This window comes from Lottia gigantea (assembly GCF_000327385.1).
Source record: "Lottia gigantea unplaced genomic scaffold LOTGIsca_1, whole genome shotgun sequence".
Lineage (NCBI taxonomy): Eukaryota > Metazoa > Mollusca > Gastropoda > Lottiidae > Lottia > Lottia gigantea.
This window is the reverse complement of record NW_008706746.1, coordinates 7,667,504-7,693,716: the sequence shown is the minus strand read 5'-3', so window position 1 is coordinate 7,693,716 and position 26,213 is coordinate 7,667,504. Positions and strand designations below refer to the sequence as shown.

Here is a 26,213-nt window from a genome sequence, read left to right as displayed (position 1 = left end):
TTGAATTTCGCTTTTGCTTTTTTGCAATTTCCGATTGAATTTTTTCGAAGTTTGAAGGCTCATATCTCATGACCTTGACCGTTGATGACCTACTCATTGGGTCAAAGGTCATTGACCTTGGCTATCAACTGATACTTTCATATTTGACTTCGACATCTACTTCCGGTTGTATGGCTGTCTGAAAACAGCCAAATTCGCAACTTTGGACTGCTCTAGCACGTGACCTAAATAACCTAGAGGGTTAATTTTTTCGGATTCGTAATGTGCTCTTCATACTCTTTCTAACGATATATAACATAAGTTTTTAAAGCAAAATTGAAATTCGTACTTTTTTTAAATTTGAGTGTTTTTTTTACAATGTTTGTGTCTTTTTGAGCTTGGTGTATGTATATCTTATGACCTATTTGATGTAGAACCTTGATATTTGGAAAACAACTAGACATTTTGAATATGAATTCACCTATGACCAAAAAATTGAGGTGGGCGTGGCACATCCGGGTTGAATTACTAATTGCATACATTTTGGGGCAGGGGCATAACTCGCATAGGATACGTTTCTTCAAGAAGGGACTTTGCACACAATTATCTCATCCTTTTGGCCAGTTTGTATTAACAGCTCAGTTGTTTCAGCTTTATAGTTCCAAAAAAGGAACGGGTTTTTTACATTTGGATATTTTCATTTTTCGATTTTGACCTTTGTTGACATTTGTTAACCTATATCTCTTGACCTGTATTATGTAGGAGCTTGACATTTGGAACATAACGTAACATTTTGAATATCAATTAACCTATGCAAAAAAAATTGAGGTGGGCGTGGCACATCGGGGTTAAATTACTCATTTATGACATTTTTGGCCACGGGCATAACTCGCAAAGTATACATTTGTTCAAAATGGAAATTTGCATACAATTATTTCATGTTTTGAGCCACTTTGTTTTAAAAGTTCGGTTGTTTCCGCTTCATAGTTCAAAAAAGGGAACGGGTTTTGGAATTTCAAAATTTTCAGTTTTTGACCTTGACCTTTGTTGACCTTGACCTTTGTAGGATCAAACATCACTGGCATTGGCTATCTATTTATACTTTTATATTTGCTGTCCAGGGACAGTTTCGCCATCCGTTTGACCTATCGTACCTTAACGGGGATTATTGAGCTAAGCAAATCGGCGAAATTTGAGTCTTGAAATCCAGCATTATCCGCGACTGACCTTTCTGGAGATTCTACCATATATAGAAGAGACATATATTGTAATAGAAAGAGAAATCCCTCTTTGATCTATTTTTGAAAGAATTATCTCTAGTACTTCTGAAAACTATTTATTTTTACATTACATTATATTCAAGAAACAAAAATGGCGAAGGTGCGAAATGAATGAATAGTGTAATCAGGACCATTAATGTATATTTTCCGAATAATATCATACAAAGTCTCTGTGTTGACCATTATAGGACGATTGTTTTATTTTATATTTTCTACTATGGAATGTAAAGCAACCACTTTCTCTTATACGATGTAAATAATCCAAGTACTAACGAACCGAACCGCCAAACGAAACCCGAAATTCAAAACAACATTTTACCGAAACCCTGCCTGGCGCCATAAATAGCACTTGCTTACAAACAACAATGAATCAAGTGCTGAACGACACTTCCCCACCTGTCAAACCTTTATCATTCATTATGATTTATAAAACACAAATACTTATAGAACACAAGTACTTTCTGAAATGAACTGATGATTGAACAAACAAAAGTCACGTGATTACGTGACAATCTTTAAATGTATTACAATCAGACAACTGAAACATAAAATGTAAACGAATGTAGTCAGTGGTATTTTTCGACACCCTCCCTCCCTTCCCCTTTTTTCTTTTTTTTATGCATTTTTCATTCAGACTTGTGGATACATGAAGAGATTTTGATGCGGGAGAATGAAGGCGAAAATAGTCGTTTCCTTTACAGGCAGATGTTTATATCCAGTTGTGGTCTACTTTCAATTTGCCTAACTAAAAGTTATATATAAAGGTATATTTTTGATGAGTCAATAAGTATTGATCAGAATGTCATGCGACAAATTGGAAATCTTTCACCGATATAGAATCTGTTAACATGGAAAGAGGTGGCAATTATATTGGCGTAGGCCGACAAATTTGGCTGTACCTATTCTTCTGACGTGATATTTTACGGGATATAGACACGTTTAGGGCCAGACATACAATGATACTTGTTATTGGAATTGCACCAATTCATTTTTGGAATATCAAATTTTTGTTTGTATCAACACTACATAAGCCAAATTTGGTCATAAACATGGGTAATACCAAACTGAACCATAACTGAGTATATAAAGACACTAACGCATTTCACAATTTCTTCACCCGATTCGCCTTTTATTAGTTGATTATTTCAAGAAGTTGTTAGTGGCTATTACTGCTTAGAACATAACAAAGGCGCCTTTCCGCCTCCAGAGGTAAATGTTAGTTGCTACGAACAGCTAACAAAGGCTATCATGTTAATAATAATCAACTTCCGGTTTTATAGTCGTGTGCAATTTGAAATTTTGATGACTCATACCTCTTGATCTTGACCTTTTTAGACCTTCTACTTTACAAGATCAAAGGTCATTGACCTTGGCTATCAGCTGATACTTTCATTTGTGAGGTCTGTCGTCTACTTCCGGTATTAGAATTTTTTTTTAAATTTTCTCAACTTTAGGCTGTTCTTGCACTTGAAATAATTATCGCCGATGGTTGATTTTTTCGGGGTCTTTTGCAATTTGCTACATTTGCAAAGTCCCACTCTGTGCCACGAGTGGCTCTAGTTTTTATTTTTTATGCATAAAACTTCATACATAAATGCATATATTGGCGTCACCCATGCCCGTCCGTCAGTCCATGATGGATGGATTATGACGAAACTTGGTGTGAGTGTTTGTAATCACCCCAGGATGAACCCATCTGAAAAAAGGAATAGTAGCCCATTGTTCTTGAAAATACGTTCATTTTTTGGCTCGTAAAGACGCCAGAAGGCACAATTCTTGAAGGACTGTGGCGAAATTTGGTGTGAGTGTTTGTAATCAACCGAAGATAAACCCTTCTGAAAATCAGAAAATTGAAAAATATATGTAGTATTTAGTTATTGCACTTGTTCTTGAAAACGCGTTCAATCTTTAGCTGCTAAACCCTCTAGAAGGAGCGATTCTTGACGTGTTTTGATAAAACGTGGTGGAATTGTTTATTATCATTCATGGATGAACTTTATTGAAAATCAAAAAATTGAAAACTTTTTTTTATGTGAGTTGACCTCGTTCTTGAAAACGAATTTAATTTTTATCTCGTAAAAACTTAAAGGCTCTATTCTTTTTGACAAAACTTAGTAATATTGTTCAGTATCATCCCAAAGAAGTGTATGACCGAAGTTAAAATATTTCCAACTGGTGATTGTTACTGTACTGTTAAATGTGTTTTATTTAAAATCAAAGCTGAAGCCAATAGGCGTATATTACCTTGCCTGGCAAGCTATATTTTCCTTTATATTTTCATCTGCTGAATAATTTATCACTTCTATCAAGGTGTTTCAGAAATAGAAACGGGAAATTGGCATGGTTCACACATCCAGCGGGAATAATAATTTATACACCGTTACAAAGCTGAAAGACCTCTGTCAAATTTCATAAAAAAAAACACTTTACCTGAAAACAGAACGGAAGAGTTGGCATCGTGCAATGAATTTTCTAAAAAATTCTCTGTTAGTGTTATCTGTCAACCAAAACCTTGTTGGGGTTACGCTTCTACACCTTCGAAAGGGCATCTCCAGAAAACGAAAGTCTTCTTTTTTATGAACGCTAAAGAGATGCGAAAGCACTTTTTTAACTTTTTAATCATTGAATTATTATCAGTAGATAACAACGTGAATATTATCAGGTAATACTGACATTATAATCCAATATATAGATAATAATTTTTATAAATAACTTCTCGAGAGTAACAGGAAGAAACGACACTTCATCCAACTATAAAGTTAGTACACGTTATACATTATCCATAAAATTAAGAATCCATACATCGCTCAATGCGAATCTGTCCTCGGATAAAACTCCATACTGTTTGATCAAATCTCTTATTGTGCAACGTAGACATACATTTCGAGATCCCCTCTCAATGGAAGTCTAGCCATCTGCCTCTATCCCAACCTCTATTCTGATTGCTATTTTGATAGTAAAAACCTAGGCCCTGAGATATACCACATCTCCTTGTGATCTTTGAACTTCTGTTGCGCATCAGTCTTAAATGATTTGATGTAACTACAGACGTGTCATGAATTTTTTTTGGTACATTAATACTGGCATGGCTGAATTGCAAACCTATCCACCTTTCCGAAAATATCTGGGTTTAGAGGATCCGATTAAAATAAATGGGTTTAAAAACCCGCGCCTTCGAAAAATTTCCACAAAACGGGCCCAGTTTACACTCTACACCAGCAGACAACTGCCCAAAGAACCTGAATGGAGGCAAATGTTTCGGACTACAAATCACCTTGACATTCATATTCATATCATCGAAGTGTAAACATTACCACAAAATAGAGGGAATTTATACGGCTTGTTCATACAGCTTCAATTGTATTCACAAGTTTTCATGTCACAATATATAAAAGGGACAGTTTCGCCATCCGTTTGACCTATCGTACCTTAACGGGGATTATTGAGCTAAGCAAATCGGCGAAATTTGAGTCTTGAAATCCAGCATTATCCGCGACTGACCCTTCTGGAGATTCTACCATATATAGAAGAGACATATATTGTAATAGAAAGAGAAATCCCTCTTTGATCTATTTTTGAAAGAATTATCTCTAGTACTTCTGAAAACTATATATTTTATTACATTACATTCAAGAAACAACAAAGGCGAAGGTGCGAAATAAATGAATAGTGTAATTAGGATCATTAATGTATATTTTCCTAATAATATCATACAAAGTCTCTGTGTTGACCATTATAGGACGATTGTTTTATTTTATATTTTCTACTATGGAATGTAAAGCAACCACTTTCTCTTATACGATGTAAATAATCCAAGTACTAACGAACCGAACCGCCAAACGAAACCCGAAATTCAAAACAACATTTTACCGAAACCCTGCCTGGCGCCATAAATAGCACTTGCTTACAAACAACAATGAATCAAGTGCTGAACGACACTTCCCCACCTGTCAAACCTTTATCATTCATTATGATTTATAAAACACAAATACTTATAGAACACAAGTACTTTCTGAAATGAACTGATGATTGAACAAACAAAAGTCACGTGATTACGTGACAATCTTTAAATGTATTACAATCAGACAACTGAAACATAAAATGTAAACGAATGTAGTCAGTGGTATTTTTCGACACCCTCCCTCCCTTCCCCTTTTTTCTTTTTTTTATGCATTTTTTCATTCAGACTTTTGGATATAGGACGAGATTTGGATGCGGGAGAATGAAGGAGAAAATAGTCGTTTCCTTTACAGCAGATGTTTATATCCAGCTGTGGTCTACTTTCAATTTGCCTAACTAAAAGTTATATATAAAGGTATATTTTTGATGAGTCAATAAGTATTGATCAGAATGTCATGCGACAAATTGGAAATCTTTCACCAATATAGAATCTGTTAACATGGAAAGAGGTGGCAATTATATTGGCGTTAGCTGACAAATTTGGTCATAAACATGGGTAATACCAAACTGAACCATAACTGAGTCTATTAAGACACGAACGCATTTCACAATTTCTTTGTGTCCCACACGTTACCAAATACAAGTAGTATATGAGCTTATAGATTGGTCGCATGGGAATTCCCCATTCCATTTCATTTCATGGGGAAAATGCGACCAATCTATAAGCTCCCAAAAAAGACCTAAACTCCCTACATTTCATAAATTCTTACAGCAAAACATCCTACATTTCATAAAATTCTTACACTAAAAAATACCCTACATTTCATAAATTCTAACACTTAAAAAAAGACCTAAACACCCTCACATTTCATACACTAAAAACACCTTCAATCAATTTCCTACATTCCATCAAAAAAAAAGCATATTAAAATAATGTAGAAGGGAGATAACTCTTTTTTGGAAATTTTCTACTCAAATTTTAAACCTTAAAAATGGCAAATAAAATACTAGATCCAATCTGTAAATTATACGATCCGATTCGTTATTCATTAAACAAGAAAAAAGAGGATTATATTATCATCTCACCCACTGTTGGTTCTAAATCCCAATTGAATGATGGTGGTAGAATTACCTTCGAAATAAATTCATTATCGAATTGGTTGCTTCTTTCCGATGCTTATTTCAGATGCGATTTCAAAATTAAAGATGGAACTCCCAATGAAAATCGTGTTCCACAAACTAATACAACGTTAGAAAACAATTTCTTTCCATCTTTATTTAGCGAGATGGTTTTGGAAGCTGGTTCAAATCCGATAGAAACAATCAAACATCCTGGGGAATTCGACACAATGTTGAAAACAGTTTTATATCCTAAAGATTTCGATTCAGTCTCAGGTTGGATACCCGATGTTGGTGATGGAAGTATTTTAAAGGAACCGGTAAGAAATCTTGCAAATGATGCCGATTTAGCTAGAGTGAGAGTTGTTGCTCGAAACACGATAGAAAGAGTAGGACGAGCAGCTAATCATGGATTCGAAAAACGAGTACTTCAGTATAATAATGTTGTTGAGAATAATAGGTGGGGTAATTACGTAAATTGGAAATTATATCCTTTATTCGGTCTGTTGGAACACAGAAAAGTTTCCATAGGCTTACCATATAAAATTCATCTACAAAGAGAAATCAACGACGATAAGATATTCTTTGGAGAGATAAAGATATTGAAATAGCTTTTCTTCATCGCAATACGGTAGGTAGCATGACTTTAACTGGAGAATCCACCGCATGGCCCATCAGTAACACTATTAAACCAGCAAGATATTTAATAGTTGGTTTCAAGAACTTACCAGATTCTCAAACGAATAACAATAATGTGTTTAGAGTGGCAATGAACCAAACTCAAGATCCTTTAATCCATAAAGTTCAAGTAAGATTAAATAACGATAATTATCCTAACCAACCTTTAACAATTAATCCAACCACAAAGGATTATAATGAATTGTATAGAAACTATAAAAACATGTGTGAATTATTCGGAAATCTACCTCAGTTTGAATATGTAGATTTTGCACTTAATCATCCAATCTTCTGTTTTGATCTATCAGCTCACCAAGAAGATCTTTTCAAAACAGGAGTGAACATAAATATTCATATTGAAAAAACACAAGGAGATGTAACAGGTTATTGTTTATTATTAGAAGAAGCAAAACATTTAATTAAAATAGCAGATAGAAGAATGATAAGAATTGAGTAAAAAATATACCCTTAAAAATGAAAGTAGAAACTTTAGTTATGAAAATAATAGAAGCTGTTGAAACAGATTCCCCTACTGTAATAACTTTCAACGGTAAAAAAATCAGTATAACTAAAAAACTTATTGATAAATACAAATATTGTAAAGTAAGAGACGATATAGATTTAGAAAGAATTGATACAAATGTAAAAAAAAGGTGGATTTATATTTTCCCTACCTTTAATATTTGCTGGTATTCGCGGCGGCTACAGTGGCTGGTACTACAGATGGTGGTGTAAGCGTTGCCAACGAAAAGAAAGCTGCTATTGCAAAAGCTGCTTCTACAAAAGCTGCCGATGAAAAGAAAGCAGCCGTAGATCATAGACACAATTTAGCAATGGAAAAGTTGGCAGCAGAGGTTAAAAAACCTAAAACGGAAAAGAAAGGTTCAGGAGTGGGAGAAATGATAGGCACAATGAAAGAATTTGGAAAAAGATTTAGTGAAGAAACCAAGAAAACTGTTAAACAAGGATTAAATAAATTAGTAGATAGTATTGACACAGGAGAAATCAAAGTCAAACATAAGGGTAATGGAATATTTTTAAAAAACATACGCACTGGAGAAGGAATATATCTTTCAAAGTATAAAGGAGAAGGAGTGATTTTTGGAACAAATTAAAATAATAAAAAATGGGCAAAAAATTTAATCATTCAGAAATATTTCCAAGTAACCCAATGCTCATGTGTATATGCGGTAGTTCCGGTTCTGGGAAAACTCATCTCACTTTTAACATGTTGACAACACCAAACCTTTTAGATTTCGATTCTTTGTATATCTACACAACAACACCTGGGCAATCATATTATCAATTCCTCAAAGCTTTAGAATATCTACCAAAGAAAGATGTTCAAGACCTATTTCAATATTAAGAAGAAAACGAAGAAGAAGTGGAAATAAAAAATATCATAGATAACTACATCGAAGGAAAGAAACCAACGGATATAAAAGTTTTTCTTACGAAAAATGTTAATGATCTAGACTTGTCTAATATTGATAGCAAACGAAATAACTTAATGTTGTTTGACGACTGCGTAGCGCAAAGAAATCAAGCTGTTCAACAAGAATTCTTCACGAAAGGAAGACATCACAACTGTCACTGCATATACCAATCCCAATCTTTTTATGGGATGGATTCTATGTTCATTAGAAAAAATGCAAATTGTTTTTTATTATTTGAATTAAACGATAAAGATTTATCTCAAATCATTCTGTCGATAAATCACGGAATGGACAGAGATACATTGGATTGGAATAATATTTTAAAAAGAAATAAAGAATATATCAAAGCTAGGAATAAAATAAAAACCCAAGTTGAAAATAACAGATTACAACAACTCGGATTAACGGAAAATCTACAAACTCTATTTCAACCCATATTAAAATCTCAAGAGGATATTAAAAAGAGACTTATCCCTCCTATAGAACCTCCCAAAGCGATTGAATATCATGGTATTATAATTAGGACAGTAGATGATGTAAAACATTATTTTTCAAACCCTGACCCAGATTTACCAAAGAGCATTTCACCAATCATTGATGAAGCAGGGTTACGGTTTAATGGATTTAGAATAAGATTTAGGGCAAATACCCCCGAATTTATAATCGATACAAAAGATTATATATACACATTAACGAAAGGATTAATAGATTTAATGAATGGGGAGGATGCTGGCACTGCCGATTACAAGGATTTAGTAGCATACTCCAAATTTCTAGATGCAATAAGAAAGTCAGGACCCGAAACAAGAAGATCGAAAGTAGTTGAAACATATTTAAATAAAGTTATTCCTGATGAAGAGGAATCAGATGATTATGCAGAAGATTATCCAATCATACAAGAAATAGACGAATTCGAAGATATGGTATCTGGACAAGGTATAACGTTTTTATCCGACAACAACCAGGAACTACTTAATAGATTGCGAGTAATATTAGCGGCAATGAAAGAAGGACATCGATCACACAGTCAATATAATGAAGTAAATTGTATATTAAAAAGACTCCTAGAGAAAGGTATCATAGATAAAAATGATTATAAAAGCGTGATTGAAAATAGTCATTAAAAATGTCAAATAAAGAACAACTATTCGTCACCACCTTATCAATCAGACATTAAATTGTCTCTAGACTATGAGTACGAACTCGATCGCAATCAAGAATATGAATTGGGATTAAAGTATTTCTCTGTTTACAATTCCATTAGAAATATCAACGAAAAAAATAACCAAATAAAAATATCAACAGATAACGGAGTTACGTTCAAAACCATACGTTTACTACCAGGAAGCTACGAATACATAGCCATTAACGAATGCTTATCTGAATACGCAGGAAGCGTGAGCGGTAAAAACAATATCGAATTCGAAGGTAATTTGAATCTAAACAAAATAAAATTGATATTAAGAAATAATTGTCAAGTTGATTTCAACGTAGAAATTCATTGAATACGTTACTAGGATTTGATAAACGACTATACACCCAATCCACTTTAGCACCACACAAAGCTAATATCGAGAATGATATCGATGTGATAAATATACATTACAATTTGATAAATGGTGGATTTTTCAATAAATATAAACGTCAGATTATTTACAGTCTTCCAACATTTACTGTACCGATTGGATGTAGAATTATAGAGAAACCATTTCAAACAACATATTTACCACTTAATTCCTTTATGATTAAAGATATAAATCTGGAAATCAAAGATGGTAAAAATAGGTTTATAGATTTTGGTAACGAGGAAATTGTTATTCAACTTCATTTAAAACAAAAAAATTAACACTCTTCATTCTCTTCTTGAATAGTTAGATAATCGAAATCATCAAATTCATAGTTGTCATCCATGTTCAATTCTTTTCCGTCGTGTAAGGATACATAATTCCTTCACTGTTTGGTGCTTTTCTCTTAACGAGATTCAGATAACTTCTGAAAACTTTCTTTTGTTTTTCATTAGGAATAACTATTCCATCAGTAAAACTTTTTACCCAAGGTTTATCAAATTCATTCGTTACGTCATGTCCACTAGCTAATTGAATGTAGTCTTCTACCTTAATCTTATAGTTAGAGTAACCCTTAAACGTTTTCTTTTCTTTTAGAATACCGTCGGAAGTTAGAATGATATTGTATTTTACTTTTGGCGCTAAATATAAACCAAATATGATTCCACCATCACCATAATCATTCTTCCCTTTGCTATTTTCGTTTTCAGACACCAACCCAGCTTCATTTAATTTATCCCAATTGCTAGACGAAATGTATAAACTATCAGTATCTGTATAGTATATTTCCGGCTTATAAAATCCATCTATTACGTGAATGAAATTGTTCATTATTTTTTTACTGTGAGATAATATAAATGCACATAAATGAGTGGGTGTTAGTAAAATCCTTTGGAGGAACAAACTCTTTTTCTTCGTCATTAATCTGAATGATATATTGGGTCTCATTTACTTTTTCATAGCTTTTGACTTTGTGAATCATAGTTGGCTTTAAAAGTCGCTTCACTCCATAGATGTCTCGATGTATTTATATCCTTCTGAATAGATTTACCGTATAAGGAATTACCTAATAATTTCATGCAATTACTAGCAACCATATCTCCTTTTTTTTGTATTTATTCCTTAATTCCTTCAAAATTAAAATATAATCTCTGTATGGTGGAGTTTTAAAATTTTCTTCGTATACTATTCCATTTAATATTTTAATAATTTTACCACCGAATTGCACTATTTCTTGAATATCAACCGATGTTAAAACATCTGAACAGAAACCATTTCTAAACCTGATTTTAGTGCCAGTTTCCTTCTTACCTATTCTATTCGTAAAAGTTATTTTATCTTGAGCTGGTATGGGTTGAAAGAACATGTTGGTAGGATATTTAAACCAGACTTTTAAAATAGCAGTTCTAGGTCTGAATTTCTGCTCATTAAAGAGTTTTACAAATTTTTCATTTTCCTCTGGTCGAAAAGATCTGGCACTTTCCGCTTTAGGATAGTCACCTTCTGTCATAGCGGAAGCGTACAACCCATTAGCGTCAAATGCCATCAGTTTAGAATAGTCCAGTTCTTTGAGTTTAGCGTGATCTTCCGTTTTATCTTTTGGGTTAACACTATATTCATTTAATAAATCTATTATTCCTTAAGTGTCACTTTCATTGTATTCTTTTAATATAGCGCAGATCTCATTCATTTTATCCGTTTCAAATGATTTTCGATTTGCCGAAACTCTTCCTCCTTTAATACTTTGTCTGATAAAATATCTTATAAAAGGATGAGTATGTGAGTAAACTTTTTCTACGTTTTCTTTTTCGTTGTGTTTCGGAACCATTCTAGTAGTTTCATACCATTCTTCTTCAACCATTTCTTTATTGTAATGATATAAATAATACCAACCCTTTAAAGATAAAGAAAGAGCCGTTAGATTATTGGAAACGTTTTGGAAGACAGTTTTTTTCATTGCTTGATTGTATTTTATCAAACAAGCTCCGAGACATAACGTATCTCTTTGAGCGTAAGGTTCCCATTCGTGTCTTAAAGATTCCCAATTATCTTTAGTGTATTTTGCAAAATTAACATCTTCGATCTTTCTCAAATTCATTGGTAGATTAGATGAATTTCCCCATGCTGCCAAACTAGATGATTCGTGTTGATAGGAACATATGAAATTAATATTTTGCAAATAATTAGAGTTACCCTTTATTTCTTTCTGTCTTTTCCATTTTTTCTGTAAATCTTCATCAGTGAATGAATTAGTTAAAGGTAGAGACAGAATTCCTCTGGGCGTTTTTAAAGAGCATTGTGTTAGTTTTTTTACGTTTTTTGATCATGATCCAGTTATCAAAACCGCTAGCGTTATGAGCAATTAATGTTATTCTCTTCTGGTCTATTTTTCCTAAACGTTGTAACATTTGATCGATGCAATCTGTACCTACAAATATTTCTACTATATTAGTCATGAGTTTGTTGTAAAATTCTTCTGGAATGGGATCTGTCGGCTTTAAATCTGGAAAGAGATTATTTATTCTGTTTAACATTTTTCTGAGTTTTTCTAAATTAATTAACGTGCAAGAATAAGGTATGGCTTTATTTTCGTTGTAGGTTTCGCAATCCCATGCGTATAAACAATCATCGTGAATGGTTGGAAAAACGTTTAGTTTTAGAGGTGAAACTTGCGTTACCGTTTTATCATCTCTACAAGTTCTCCATACGTTTTCGTCGTAATTATCTTCTATTTCTGTAATACCTAAGGTTTTGTTATTTCTTCTAATGAGACAGAAATGTGATTTATGTAAGTAAAATACCCAATCTAATTCTTCGGTTACTTTCTTTGGTTGAAAATGTCTATGTTTGGGCATTTAAATTTGAAAATTAGTATTAAATTTCTTATTGAATTCACAGATTCTAGCAGTTGTCATAACTCCTTTTCTGTTTGATTTTGAAAAACTGTTGATGAAATCTTGAAATTCTCTCGTGTAGTCTTCGTTTAAAACACGATTAACGCACTTTACAAAGCAGTATCCATCGCTCGGCATATAACAATTTATACCGATATATTCTTTTATCTTTTTGAGTAGGGTTACACCACTACCCTTTTTTGATCTTTTTATTTCTTTGAAATTGTTTTTATGGAAAATCATTTTTCCTGTGAAATACCAATCGGAGGCATCCGATTTATTATCCAGCGCAGTGAAGAAATTGACAAAAGTTTTGGTATTAAAACCTACAAATTTCATGTCTTGTTTGTATTTTCCATCTTGAGTTATCTCTCCATCTATTTCAATTTGCCCTTTAAATGTTGTAAATTCATTAGTGATAAGCTTAATAACATCGTCAAAAAGTTCATTTGATATGAATTTATCAATTTTATTCATATTTTTTAATTCATCAGAGATAATCTTGTCAATAATATCGTCTAAAATTTTAATTGATATGAATTTTTTATCGTCTAAAATTTCAATTTTATTCATATTTTTAAAGCAACTATTTTTAACTAGGAATTTTTAACTTTTATTGATGATATTTCTACATCAAATTTATCTAAAATTTCATTGAATTCTTCTAATTCTTCAATGGTTATGTTCTTATCTTCTCTCGATCTTTCGAAAAATATAAACAATTTATTAAGATATGTATTTGAAATTTCTGTTTTCCTTTTATAATGAGCTTTTTGTTTTGATGTAAAACCTAAAGTAATCAAACCACAAGATGAAGTTTGAACGGCAGTGAATGCGGCTAATACAGTTGGGACAATTATTGGAAGCATTAATCCACCGGTTATGGCTGTTGCCGCCGTTATCCCTAAAAGAAAAACTAAAACAATTCAACAAATGCAGAAAAACATGGAGTAGAATCGATTCGGTTTTCAAAACATTAAGTACAGTTGTACAGTTTGTTTTTCTATCATGTAGTTTTGTCTACTTTCGAGTTCCATTTTTAGGTAATTAAATTAAGTGAACTTCTGATAAAGCAAAAGATGGAAAGTGTTTAATATTAGGATCCCAAACTCCATCACTCAGTTTAACTGGTATATTTTTTTCATTATCTGTTATAATTATTTCAGGTTTAATAATAAAAACTTCTACAGTTACTAAAGATATTTGTTCTTTTGAATCATTAATCTTATTCAGATGAACTGAAAATTTTGGTTTTTCGATATTGATTTTTATCCCACATCTACAGGTATATAGACTTTTTCACTTTTTCACTTTCAATAATTGATGAAAATATTATAAATTGTTTTCCTTGTTGACTTTTATGAATATTGATTGAGGTAAATAAATCAACTGAGGTAAAATAATTAGTAGAAGAGGTATATTCGTGTGAAAAACTTTTATTAACAAAATATAGTTTTACGTATTCAAAGTCTGTTGCTCGTATTTCATATTTCCTTCTTTTTGTGGTTCTGGATTTTTAATAATATTCATTGATGGTGGACTTTCCGTTTCCAATATCATATTAAATTCATCTAATGTAAAAATATCATTTTTTTTATCTGGTATGATTAACAATCTAAACCTATCTATATATTTTCCACTCGTTTTAATTTCATATAAGTGATCAACCTTGTTATTTTCGTCGTTACTTTCATATTCTTTAGTTTCTACATTGACTCTACCATTGATAAACTGAAGAACTTCACGAGCGTTAAATTTATTAGATGATGGCGATCCTTGTGTGAAAAATATTGAATCAACTTTTAACTGTATAGTGAAAATAATTTCAATTACAATTTTTTCAAAAAAAAAAATTGAGAATTAAATATTTTAAAGGGGAAGGTTAAATTTGGAGAATATACTCTAATATTTACTGTAAATCCATATCTTTTATATTCATAGTCTTTTGATTTATCAATATTATCAGTAACAGAAGCATGATCAGAACTCAAATTTCCAAATGGAAGATTGAAATAATATGATTCTTTCTTGAGAAACTTTTTTTCTAATGCGAGTATATTTTTGTCCTGTTTTAAAACTAGGTTATTAATAGTGGTTATCTGTTTTTGAATAACACTATCATCAATATTTTGTATTTGTTGATGAATATAGGTTTTGATTTCGCTATCATAAATATTTTGTATTTGTTGTTAAATTTAGGTTTTGATTTCGCTATCATATATGTTTTGTATTTGTTTTTTAACATTGTTAGTTCTTTTTGTAATTCACTGTTAAGTTTAGTTTCCAGAGCATTTAATTCCTGTTGAAACGTATCTTTCATTTTCATCTGGAATGTTATCTATCAATTGTTGAATGTCTAATTTTTGTTTTGCAATCTTATCCTCTAATTTAGATATTAATGAAATTAAATTTTGTAACTCGGTTTTATTCGATACGTTGACCAATTCTTTTTGAATAAAACTTATTAATCTTTGTACCTCTTGTTGTAGTTTAGTATCATTAACAAAATTTTTATTATTTAGTTGACGTATGAAGAATCTTTTCACATTACTTATTTTATCTTCTAAATGGTTTTTATTTACTTCAATTGAATTTATTTGTTCCCGTAAATATTTCTTGTGAATGGCATCATTATCGTTTTCCGGAGACTTTAAATTAGTTATGCTAAAATTGTTCATATCTAAATCACCTTGAAGAGTGTCTCCGATTTGATCCACAAAGTAAGGATTTGCTTTATTTATCCACGCTGTAGTGTTAGGTTTTTTGGTTTTTAAAGATAAAGAACCTAATCCAAACTTGTTCGCCATTTTTAATGAGTTAAATTTATTACAATTTCTTCGAACTGTTTTCCTAAACTCAACTGATATAAAACCCAAAGTGAAAGCTGACCACAAAACTTTTGTCCCGGTAATTGAATTTGAAATGTTGAACATTTGATTGGTTTATTAGTCAATTGGATTATCTCTTCAGTGGGTTCTAATCCATAAGAATCGAAGAAATAAAAGTCTTTGTACAAAGCAGAATGATCATTTATTTCATCTCTCATAAAATAATAAAACGGTGATATATTTAACTCTTTCGCTCATCTCATAAGTTGAAAGTTTGTGGTTGTATCGGTTCCATATTTATCGAGAAAGACATTCATTTTTAAAAGTCGGTTTTTTGAAGTTCGTTTTGATAAAACTTACCTATGATTTGTTCTTTGTCTTGATCGATTAATTCATATGTTGGAGGTGATGTGGTGTTTACTTTATCAACGATGAATATTTCGTTTGTCCAGTATCCAACGTAACCTTTTTCTAATTTACTTTTATATTTGAAAATACGAACTCGATCTCCAACTTTAAATTTGGGTTTGATATTTAAATTATTTATTTCATTTTCGTAGTTATGTTGCGCGTTAATTGACTTTATAATATTTGGATTACTCGAGGCTTGTGTTGGTGTGACACCTATAGATGAATGAATTTTGTTATTGTATTCATCTACAACCTCTGGTAATATTTTAAGCCATTTTTGGGATTTCAATTCCGTGAACTTTTTGAATAATTTATTTTTTAGAGTCCTATTAAATCTTTCTATTACTACAGCTTTACCTTCGTTACGCGTACTGTAAATTTCAAATCCCAGAGATTTCATATTTTTATTATAAAATTCACTTCCTTTATCTACTCACAGTTTTTCTGGATGACGGTTAGATTGTTTCATAATCGTTTCAAATGCGTGTTTGACTGATAAACCTGTTTTGTTTTTGAGAGGAATAACCCATACATATCTCGTATATAAATCTATAAGTGTTAAGCAATATTTAAATCCTCTTTCGACTGGCATATGAATTAAATCGGCTGACCAAATTTCATCTTTTTCAAACACTTTGACTTTTAAAAAGTTTTTAGTTTTTCTAAATTCTTTATGAATTTCATCCGCTAATCCCATACATAATTTCATCTTTGCTTTCAAGAGTTTAATGATTAATGCTCTTTGCATTCTCTCTTTGAAAGTTGGATTTGGAATATTTTCAAGTTCTATTATCATTTGTCTGTCTGCTTCGTGTCTGAAGTTTATGTCTTTGTTTCTGTATAAAATATCATGTTTAAGCGCAGCGGCGTCAACTCTATTGACTGGTTCCTCCCCTGGTTTGGGTTTATCGTTTTCGTCTAATCGCAGATCTAACCTAGTACCTGGACCAGTGTAATTATGACCGGGAAGATGTTTTTCTCCGGGATATTTCGCCCATGGAAATCCAGGAAGAGAACTCAATGATTTTTGTATATCTCCTGAACCGAAATAAGTTTTTGGAGCGTGAGCGACAATCATTTTTATCCTATAACTTTAAAACCTTTTCCTTTCCTTTCTTCTAATCTCCTGTTTCGCAGTTCTCTTATTAGCTCTAATTCTTTCAACTCGTTAGATTGTTTCACTGTGTCGCTTATACTCTTTCCCGCTTCCGCGATTGAGCCGATGGCTTTCGCTCCGGTTGAAATGAGTGATTTGTTTTTTGAAACAAAGCTAGCTACTTTTGGAATTATTGTTTTACCTAGAGAAAATAATGAAGAAAAGATACCGTCGCCCGAATAATCTTCGAATCTATGTTGTTCGTGTTTTAGAATTAAACTCATCCTATTTTTAAATGAGTTAATTTAGTCTGTTTTTTATCCAAAAAGAGTTATCTCCCTTCTACTAAAAATAACATTATTTAAAACGAGGCTATTAAAAATGTTATGTTATTTTTATATTAGGGTATTTTTAATATGCTTTTTTTGATGGAATGTAGGAAATTGATTGAAGGTGTTTTTAGTGTATGAAATGTGAGGGTGTTTAGGTCTTTTTTTAAGTGTTCTTCGTACAATTCCGTAAGTTAAGTGTAGCCCTGAACATCAATGCGGTATACTGTGAACCACCATTAATCACCATTATAACACTGTGATATGCTACAGAGGGATTGTGTACCTGACCAGAATCATTTACTCGGCACTGAAACTTAAAGGACGTGACCAAAACCGAACTGTTGTTCCAAACAGGAAACACGATAGAAACAATGTTAAACGAAAGTAGCTATCTCAAATTTTTTCTTAATTTACAATGAAAGAGCTTCCTAAATATCTTGCAAAACCTAATATTGTTAGCGTGACAAGCCCAGCTGATAAAATTGAGCGGAAAATCGATTGTTGACTCTCGCTTTCTAAAATGTAAAAACGACACGTTGTTTCGTATGGTCCAGAGAGTTAGAGGAGCTTTCGCGGCGAACTGTTTGAACATTTCACCGTCGAGAACAATCGTGTATATTTGCTTACCAAATACGACCTGTTATTTTTAAATGTTAATGTAGCTATACCCTGTTTACTCGGCAGTTCAACTTGTAAAACGCTATGTATGAATAGCAGTATATTCGTGATTGATTTTCTAGAAGATAAGAGTTTATTTGCAGCTGTCTAAATGACAATTAGTTGGTCTGTGAAATTATGATAACGTGACGACAGCTTGGGCCTTATTATCTAGACTGTTAGTAATATTATTACTGCATTTGTGTATTGTGGATTGTACTGAGCAAACTCATATATGTTTCATCACCACGCCACCTGGAAAGTTTCAAAGGATGATATTTGATTGATGAGTGATATTTTAATTAGCCGCTAAGCCCGATGTTTATTAGGATATTTATTACATACTAACAGTTTGATCGAGTGTCACTGCTACAAAATATAACTTACTTATTATGGCATGTTTAGGTGGAGATAAGTGGGTAAGTATTTAAAAATAAATATTGGTATCAGGTGCCAGAGTCCGCTCCGTTATAGCTGCAAAACATACACAACAAACATGACAAATAGGAACGTACAATAATTAAAAAAAACATCTCAGAGCGTGACAACGAGACCTTATCCCAGGGATTTCAAACCTTTTGAAACTTCAAGCCTTTTAGCATTCAACTCAGGTGCCTCCATTAACTCATGTGCTTTTAAGCCTACAATTTTTTAACAAAAAATTAAAACTTTTGGGTATCTGTTGAATAAATCAATTATATAATTACATTCCAACTCTTAGAATTAATTTATACCACATCACGATAAACCTCTCAATTATTCAATTGACAAAAACAACACACGTAGATAAGCTCGTCACTCGTAATAGGAGTTTGATCATATGAGTTTTGTCCACAACTTCTTTCATCAAAATTTGTCGACGAGTTAACTTAGGACTGGTATTCATATATATTATAGACTGCAGTTATAAATAAAATTAGTTTACAGAGGAGTCCCAGAATGTAAGAGAGCGAATTATGTTGAATTAGCAGGAAAGGGTCCCCACTACCTGGGGTGACCCGGAATTGAAGAATGGAATACTCTTGGAGATTTTACTGAATATATTATTATTCATCATTAACAATTAACAATTAACAATACAACATATGTTGTACATAACCCAAACTCGTGAAGTTATACAAATTCTGGAAATACAGAAAAAAATTGAATTAGCACAACATAATAGAACATGACATTTTGACTACTAAACCCAACCTTATCAAATTGCAAATCTGAAACTGGTTTCTCATAAACATAAACTGTCTACACAGTGACAAATATGAATTGATAATAATGTAAACATATTAATATTAAATAGATATAATGGACAAATAATAACATATTAATTAATGTTCAGCACGTGCTTTGTTGAAAATCCACAATTCGACGACACCAAATTCCAATTTCAAAATATGCAATAAACACAATGTCACACTTCAATTATCATAAGAAACGTTTTAATAATGTACCTGTAGAGTGGATCTCCTTAGTATTAATTATAAATATATATATATTATATACTATATTAAACTCAATTAAAGCTTCTGAACTTAGATGTGTGTATTTCTGCACAATGAGGCTTAGAAAATTACTTATATAAACATATAGGCAGATATTGTATCACCTATACCCGCAAAATAAATAAAACGATTATTCTATTCAAACCACTACCCTAGATGAGCCCCTGAAAGTGTAATGAAGGGTTTCCATAATTTGTATACTTCTGATGCCGTTTCCGAAATATGAGCTACCTGTGACAAATCAATAAATGGATTTGCCACACAACGAACAATTCTTGTGAGGTTGTCATTTTGTTTCGATTGAAAACAAGTCGTTTGAAATTTGAAGATCGAATATGTTAGTTGTTATCTCCCTTGAAATAGAGTCGTAACGAGAATTCATTGAATAATCCCAGACTATATCCTAGTCGTCGACAGAAATAGTTAAGGCGTCTTCAACTAGGGTATTTACCAAATAGAAACGTTCTTTCATGTGTTCGTATACCAAGTCTGTAACAGAAAAATCACTTACGGAGGTGTTTGGGTTTGATTTTAAGGACACATACGATTTGCTACGGATTTGGATAGGATCCAATGATCCATTTTGCATTTAGATTGAGGTTTGGGTTAAGACTGAGTTTGAGTTTGCTTACACATATCATCGTAATTGCATTCTTTCATTTTCGTGCCGTCTGCTGAAACTTGATCGATAACAAGTTTATTGATTTGTTTATTTTCGTTGCCATGGTGAAAATAATAAATAAAACACACATCATTGTTAAATGATTTTAGTAGTGAAGTTTAGTGTAAGATTAAATGTTATACCCTAACCTTTAAGAACCTTTTAGAACCTTTTGGGGTAATTTTAAGATTTTTTACTTGAAAAGGATGTTAAGGTGTATTGTATTCTAAAATGTTATCTATGTCACACCGTTTTATGGTAAGTAAAATTATTTGTAAATATCGGAATAATTGAACTGGTGCTTTCAATGAAGTACCTTTATTAAAAATACCAGTTGAGTTTATTGTATTCTAAAAATGGTCAAAAAATAATTTCGTGAGTGTTTTTGTCCTTCCTTGGTGCGCAGGTGACGCTTACATATGAGTCTTTCAAGGTGAATTCTTTTTTTGTTTCGACCATTTGGCATTGATTTTTGATAAATATTATAGATTGCTAATTGCACCTGTCACATTGGAAAGTCGTTCTTGCTGCGCTGGTACTGCAATGGAAAATGGGTTAAGAGTGATTTTAGGTCGACATAAGCGGGCATACGCGTGTAGGACATACCAGATATCGTTCAATTGTGGACATGTTCAAAACAAATGCCATTGTTCGGCTATCTATTCTGCAGCGTGTTGAAAACGCGATAGGATCGAAAAGGTAAACCGACAACTGTTGTAAAATATCCTTGGGCGGTATAAAAGTGCAATAAACGCGTGACAAAGACGCTGCAAAACCGCTTGTCACATAACTTACGGTTAGAGGTCGACTGTTTTTATGTTTTAAATAATTTTTTCTCTGGATTTCCTCACGTTTGACCGCATTTCATGTCGCTGTAAGATTGCAAATAGTCGCAATCCGTGACGGACTATAACTCCAAATCCATAAAGAGTCTATGGCGAAATAGCAGTATCTTTTATTTGTGATTTCTGACCAGCCTAATAGATTGTCTTTTAGCATGTACCCACCTCAAAATGTAAAATGATTGGCTTTGGTGTTTACACGGCAGTTCAACTTGTAAAACGCAAAGTCATGTATGTTTCATCAGGAAGTTAAGAAAAAACTCACATACTAAGACAATACGCCACCTGGAAAGTTTCAAAGGATGATATTTGATTGATGTGTGATATTTTAATTAGCCGCTAAGCCCGATGTTAATTAGGATATTTATTACATACTAACAGTTTGATCGAGTGTCACTTCCTGCTACAAAATATAACTTACTTATGATGTCATGTTTAGGTGGATAATTTTAGCGGCTTCAGTTGATGCAGAGCATAAATTGATTTTTCGTTGTGAAGCTTCAGTGAAGGATTAGTAATGTTAAGATTTTTAAACTAACGGAAAAGGTACAATGTTTGCCCAGATGTCATCTCTTTCACGACGTTTCATGGTAAAGTTTTTCTTAGATTTTTCATACATTTTTGCATAACATGTCAACCTCAAGGTTTTTCAAACTTGTTTAAAATATCCAAAGCATTCAATTGGAGCTTTTAATACAAAACCTGAACACATTGAGTTACTCCTTTGAGTTTATATCATTCAATTAACGGTCAAAATATAATTTGTCGTTTTTTTCTCCATAGACTGGACAAAGGAGAAATTATGCATGACAGGGTAAACACATATATGGACAATTTATAATTTTTGATTCATATATATATAGTGGTTGTTTGTTTCAGAGTATGAATACAAGAAAAAGACGTCTGTATCTAATGGTACTAACTTTAATTATTCTTATCTGGTACCTGGTTTGGAACTGGAATGAAATTCCACAATGGTTCATACCAGATCAACAGATTCCGTTATTAGATCCTGCTGTCAACTCTAGGTCAGTTATTTGTCATTTTATACATCAATATTCTTTAATAAATCAATATGACACCTATTGTATCATACTATTATATCATTCTATATGTATTAGAGAATGATAATATTGACATAAAAGGTAGACTACCTCTTACTGTGACCATAAAATTGAATTTTTCAACCTTGGCCAAAATGAGTCTTTGTTCATCAGTGAACTTGCCTGGTGTCATAACTATACAACAGATTCCCTCTGTAATCCATTATATCCATAAAAATAATTAACTATTAATTTAACTTCTTATTTTAACTTTAATGGAGATAATGTCTTAAATAGTAAATCTATTATTTAGCAATGACACTCTAATTGACCAAAAGTGAGACGTTACATTTTAATCCGATTCTAAAAGGTAGTTTTAGTTTTAACGATGTTTTTATCAAATTTTATTATAATTTCAGATTTTCCCGATTACCACAAATTTCTGGAAGTCCAGTTTTAGAAGGAAATATATGGGTGATTCTGGAGACAGAGAGAAGTCCATCAACAAGTGAGAAGAAATTCTGTAATAATTCTGGATATACTGTTCTAGTTATTGGTAACGAATTATACAGAACACAATGGAAGTAAGTACCTTGATCGTTTACCACTTGATAGCCGCTTCTTGTAGGTATATAGTCACAGTTATGTAGGGCAGGAGTCCAAGGGCCACCCGAAAGGCCTGAAGTTAGATTTTTTGTGGAATATGCATTTTGTTATAATAATGAAGAAATAGCCTTTCAAACTGCATAAAATGCAGGATTTAAGCCCTTTTCTAAATATGTGCCCCCTGAAAACCCAACCCGTTAGAAAGATTAGCCAAAAATTGACAATGGCCCAATTCAAACTTCTGCAGCGACCACTGTATAGTCATCAGTGTTAGCACTAATAACACAGTTTTATAGTTAACATACCATACTACATTATAAAGTGCAATTTATTGCATGTATCAAGTCAGTAATATCGGGTCTATATATAGTTACTCACTTATTATTTATATACTTTCTTGTGTGAAAAGTTCATTAGCTGCTACCAATGTTTTGCCATTTTGTTGTTTGGATTTGCGTTTCAGATCCTTAGTCCTTGTTTTATTTATTCGACCAAGATATTTCCGACAAATTGATAATATGATCAAATAAATGATATTTTTTATATTTCAGCAAAGCAAAATGTCGGTTCCATGGTATTTCAGATCAGGAAAAACTCAACTTCAAATCTGCAATGTATCTGAAAAATTCCAACGTTTCCAGTACAGTCAGAAAGAATATTGGTATTTTATTCGCCGTCCAACAAGGTGCTACAGTTATCTATGATTTAAAAACATTCAGTGATTTTCTCAATATAGATTTTAATCACAAATGGTGTTTAAGGTATTCAGGACCGGAGAATTTTAATCCATTTCTACATTTTAAAATCGTGAATGCTGGTGATAGGAGTGGTAGTTTCATTTATAATTTGACTGACTGTAAACAAAGTGTCATCAGTATCCTTCCTAGTATTAATCTGGCAGATATTACGTCATTTCCGGTCAATAAACAAGGATATGTGAATGAAGCAGCGCCATCTATATCTGTGTCACATGACATTTTCTTAAAATTTGTACCAGAATCACAGATCTATCATAGTGACTCGTTCTGGAATTCTGTACTATTCCCTAAAACTACAGTGGCTGCAGCACTGTTTACAAGTTATTGGAAGCAATATTTACTTCAACAAGTCGGTGAAGATTTGTCTGTTATAGCTCAGGGAAACACCAAATATAGAAATTATAACTTCAACTCTACACCTTATTCTATTTATCAGCAGATATTTCACTCTCACACTTGTAATGGTTCTAATTCTATTCCACAGTGTGCTATAAAACTTGCCAAACTCTTTGTGCAGTATAAAATCTGGGAACCATCTAATCTTGAATTGTTATTGGCGTGGTTTGACGACCTTAAGAGACTCAATTACACACTTCCGGTACTGGATACAAAGGAGAACGAGTCTCCCACGGCGGTCATCCAATATTCACCCAAGGTCTCCCTTAAAACTACAAATTTTACGAATATATGTGACAAACAGGTAAAAATAAAACCCACCCCTAAAAAAATCGATGATATTTTATTGTTGATAGTTTTCAATCATCCTATTTACAAACATGTTGGTTTTTTACATGAATTATATTCTAGAACGTTTACTAATATAATTTATTGTGGTGACAATATTCAACAATTTCAATCGAATACTCAATATTTAGACTATAATCTAACGTTTATTGAACAATCTGTCAACATGGGGCATCAAATATATAAATGTGTGTCTGTTGCTATGAAAATAGACTACAACGTTTCGGGAATATTAATGTTAAGTGATGACGTGTTATTTAATTCGTGGAACGTTTTGGATCTACCAACAGACAAGCCGTGGACAGGGCAGTTATATCGTCTGCGACTTGGTGAGCGAAATAGTTGGTATAATTGGAGACAGGTTTGGGGTGAAAGAGCATTTACTAGTGCTTGGAATGAGATCATTTCTAATCATAAACATCAACATGCCAAAAATAAAACACTTGAATATCTAACAGATTATTTACAATTTGAAAATCGTTTAAATATTTTAGGTAACTCTACTAAATCTGTTGTTTATGGTTTTTCAGATATAACATACTTCCCTAAAACAATGAACAAAGATTTTATATATTATGCTGATATATTTACTAAACATAAATTCTTTCTAGAAATAGCTATACCTGTTTTGATTGTTGGTTTGACATCACGTGATAATATTTTTATGATAGCTGGGTCTTATCTCTGGGGTCAAGAGCGAAATCATTATCAAAACTTCTATAATACCAGTCATCAATTTTTTCATCCATTTAAATGGAGTGTTGAATTGAGCAAAGATGAAGGCAGAAAATTTTTATGTGAGGAATATTTTCCTTATTTGTGATTAAAGGAGAGCAAAATAAATGTAGGCCTATACTTGAAGAGGAAACATCGTTGGAGAGGAAAAATATTAATGCAGCGGCATTAGCCTATTCTTTTTACAATTTCTAACTGTGGAGAGATCTTTAACGTGCATAGCCTGTGGGACACCGGACAAGAGTCAAAATTTGTTCCAAGTTTCAAAATTTGTTTCAATATTAATTATTGTTTCATATTTTGACAAAATTGTCAATGAATAATGCAAATGTTTAATATTTGAATAGAATTTGATATTTTGAACGAAATAATGCCTCAGTTGACATTTTGTTTTACATGACGTTCTATGATATTATATTTTTATATTTTATTTATACACTGTTATAATGTTTACTTTTGTTATTATTAAAGTTTTTTATTCATTTTTAAACTTAACTGTGTCAAAAGGGATGGTGGAATAGTGATTCCGAGGATGAGGTAATAGACCCCCCCGCTACTCTACACCTGATCAAGGCACTAAAAGTACATTAGAAAACCTTATTATCATATTGCGTAAAGACTAAATGGGAAAAATTCCTTTACATAATGCTTTACAAGCTGCAAGACCTTGATACCAGCGATCCATTAGACGAGCTTTTATTTCATCTAATGTCAGATCAGCACACAAGAAAATTACCCAGCAGTTCCAGACCAACTTCTTAATGAAGTATTTGCTCCATCACAGGCCTGTGTTGCGAGAATCAAACCCTCCCAACCCCGAAAACGTAATAATATCATGTCAACGTAAGATTGTCATAGATTGCCTAAAATCAGTTCCATCAGCTTGTAAAACATGTATTTAAACGAAGGTGTGATTAAAACTCGTATAGGAAAGCAAACAACCTAGTGTGAAACAGCAAGCTTGGTGCCGGAATGGGGGAATCCCCTCTAATGACGTTTTTGCTGTAGGTGTTGCCTGACCAAATACCACTAACCACACGGTCCCTCTTTTACGTTGACACTGATTTCCTCTGTTACAGACTCAATGTACGGACATATGGAAGAATGTTTTGAGTTTGAGATTCATTATGAAAGTCGATCATATATAGTA

General features: G+C 32.4%; 6 protein-coding genes across 6 annotated transcripts; 3 read left to right on the top strand and 3 right to left on the bottom strand.

The window, feature by feature from the left end:
- Window positions 1-6,151: 6,151 nt before the first annotated feature.
- On the top strand, window positions 6,152-6,889 carry LOTGIDRAFT_152457 (hypothetical protein; the record flags this gene model as incomplete). Its single annotated transcript, XM_009045897.1, has 1 exon — window positions 6,152-6,889. The coding sequence occupies one exon, from the start codon at window positions 6,152-6,154 to the stop codon at window positions 6,887-6,889; it is 738 nt and encodes a 245-aa protein (XP_009044145.1).
- A 541-nt stretch (window positions 6,890-7,430) lies between these two features.
- On the top strand, window positions 7,431-8,071 carry LOTGIDRAFT_152456 (hypothetical protein; the record flags this gene model as incomplete). The annotated part of the gene is made up of 2 exons (XM_009045896.1): window positions 7,431-7,506; window positions 7,680-8,071. 2 exons carry the CDS (start codon window positions 7,431-7,433, stop codon window positions 8,069-8,071), a joined length of 468 nt encoding a protein of 155 aa, XP_009044144.1.
- A 2,234-nt stretch (window positions 8,072-10,305) lies between these two features.
- Window positions 10,306-11,467, bottom strand: LOTGIDRAFT_152455 (hypothetical protein; the record flags this gene model as incomplete). Its single annotated transcript, XM_009045895.1, has 2 exons — window positions 10,306-10,763; window positions 11,269-11,467. 2 exons carry the CDS (start codon window positions 11,465-11,467, stop codon window positions 10,306-10,308), a joined length of 657 nt encoding a protein of 218 aa, XP_009044143.1.
- A 129-nt stretch (window positions 11,468-11,596) lies between these two features.
- Window positions 11,597-12,812, bottom strand: LOTGIDRAFT_152454 (hypothetical protein; the record flags this gene model as incomplete). Its single annotated transcript, XM_009045894.1, has 2 exons — window positions 11,597-12,189; window positions 12,272-12,812. 2 exons carry the CDS (start codon window positions 12,810-12,812, stop codon window positions 11,597-11,599), a joined length of 1,134 nt encoding a protein of 377 aa, XP_009044142.1.
- Window positions 12,813-14,306: 1,494 nt separating this feature from the next.
- LOTGIDRAFT_152453 (hypothetical protein) lies at window positions 14,307-17,168 on the bottom strand (the record flags this gene model as incomplete). Its single annotated transcript, XM_009045893.1, has 4 exons — window positions 14,307-14,657; window positions 15,329-15,711; window positions 16,040-16,192; window positions 17,033-17,168. 4 exons carry the CDS (start codon window positions 17,166-17,168, stop codon window positions 14,307-14,309), a joined length of 1,023 nt encoding a protein of 340 aa, XP_009044141.1.
- A 4,572-nt stretch (window positions 17,169-21,740) lies between these two features.
- On the top strand, window positions 21,741-25,550 carry LOTGIDRAFT_228110 (hypothetical protein; the record flags this gene model as incomplete). The annotated part of the gene is made up of 4 exons (XM_009045892.1): window positions 21,741-21,767; window positions 22,057-22,205; window positions 22,640-22,804; window positions 23,378-25,550. 4 exons carry the CDS (start codon window positions 21,741-21,743, stop codon window positions 25,149-25,151), a joined length of 2,115 nt encoding a protein of 704 aa, XP_009044140.1. The 3' UTR covers window positions 25,152-25,550.
- Window positions 25,551-26,213: the final 663 nt, after the last annotated feature.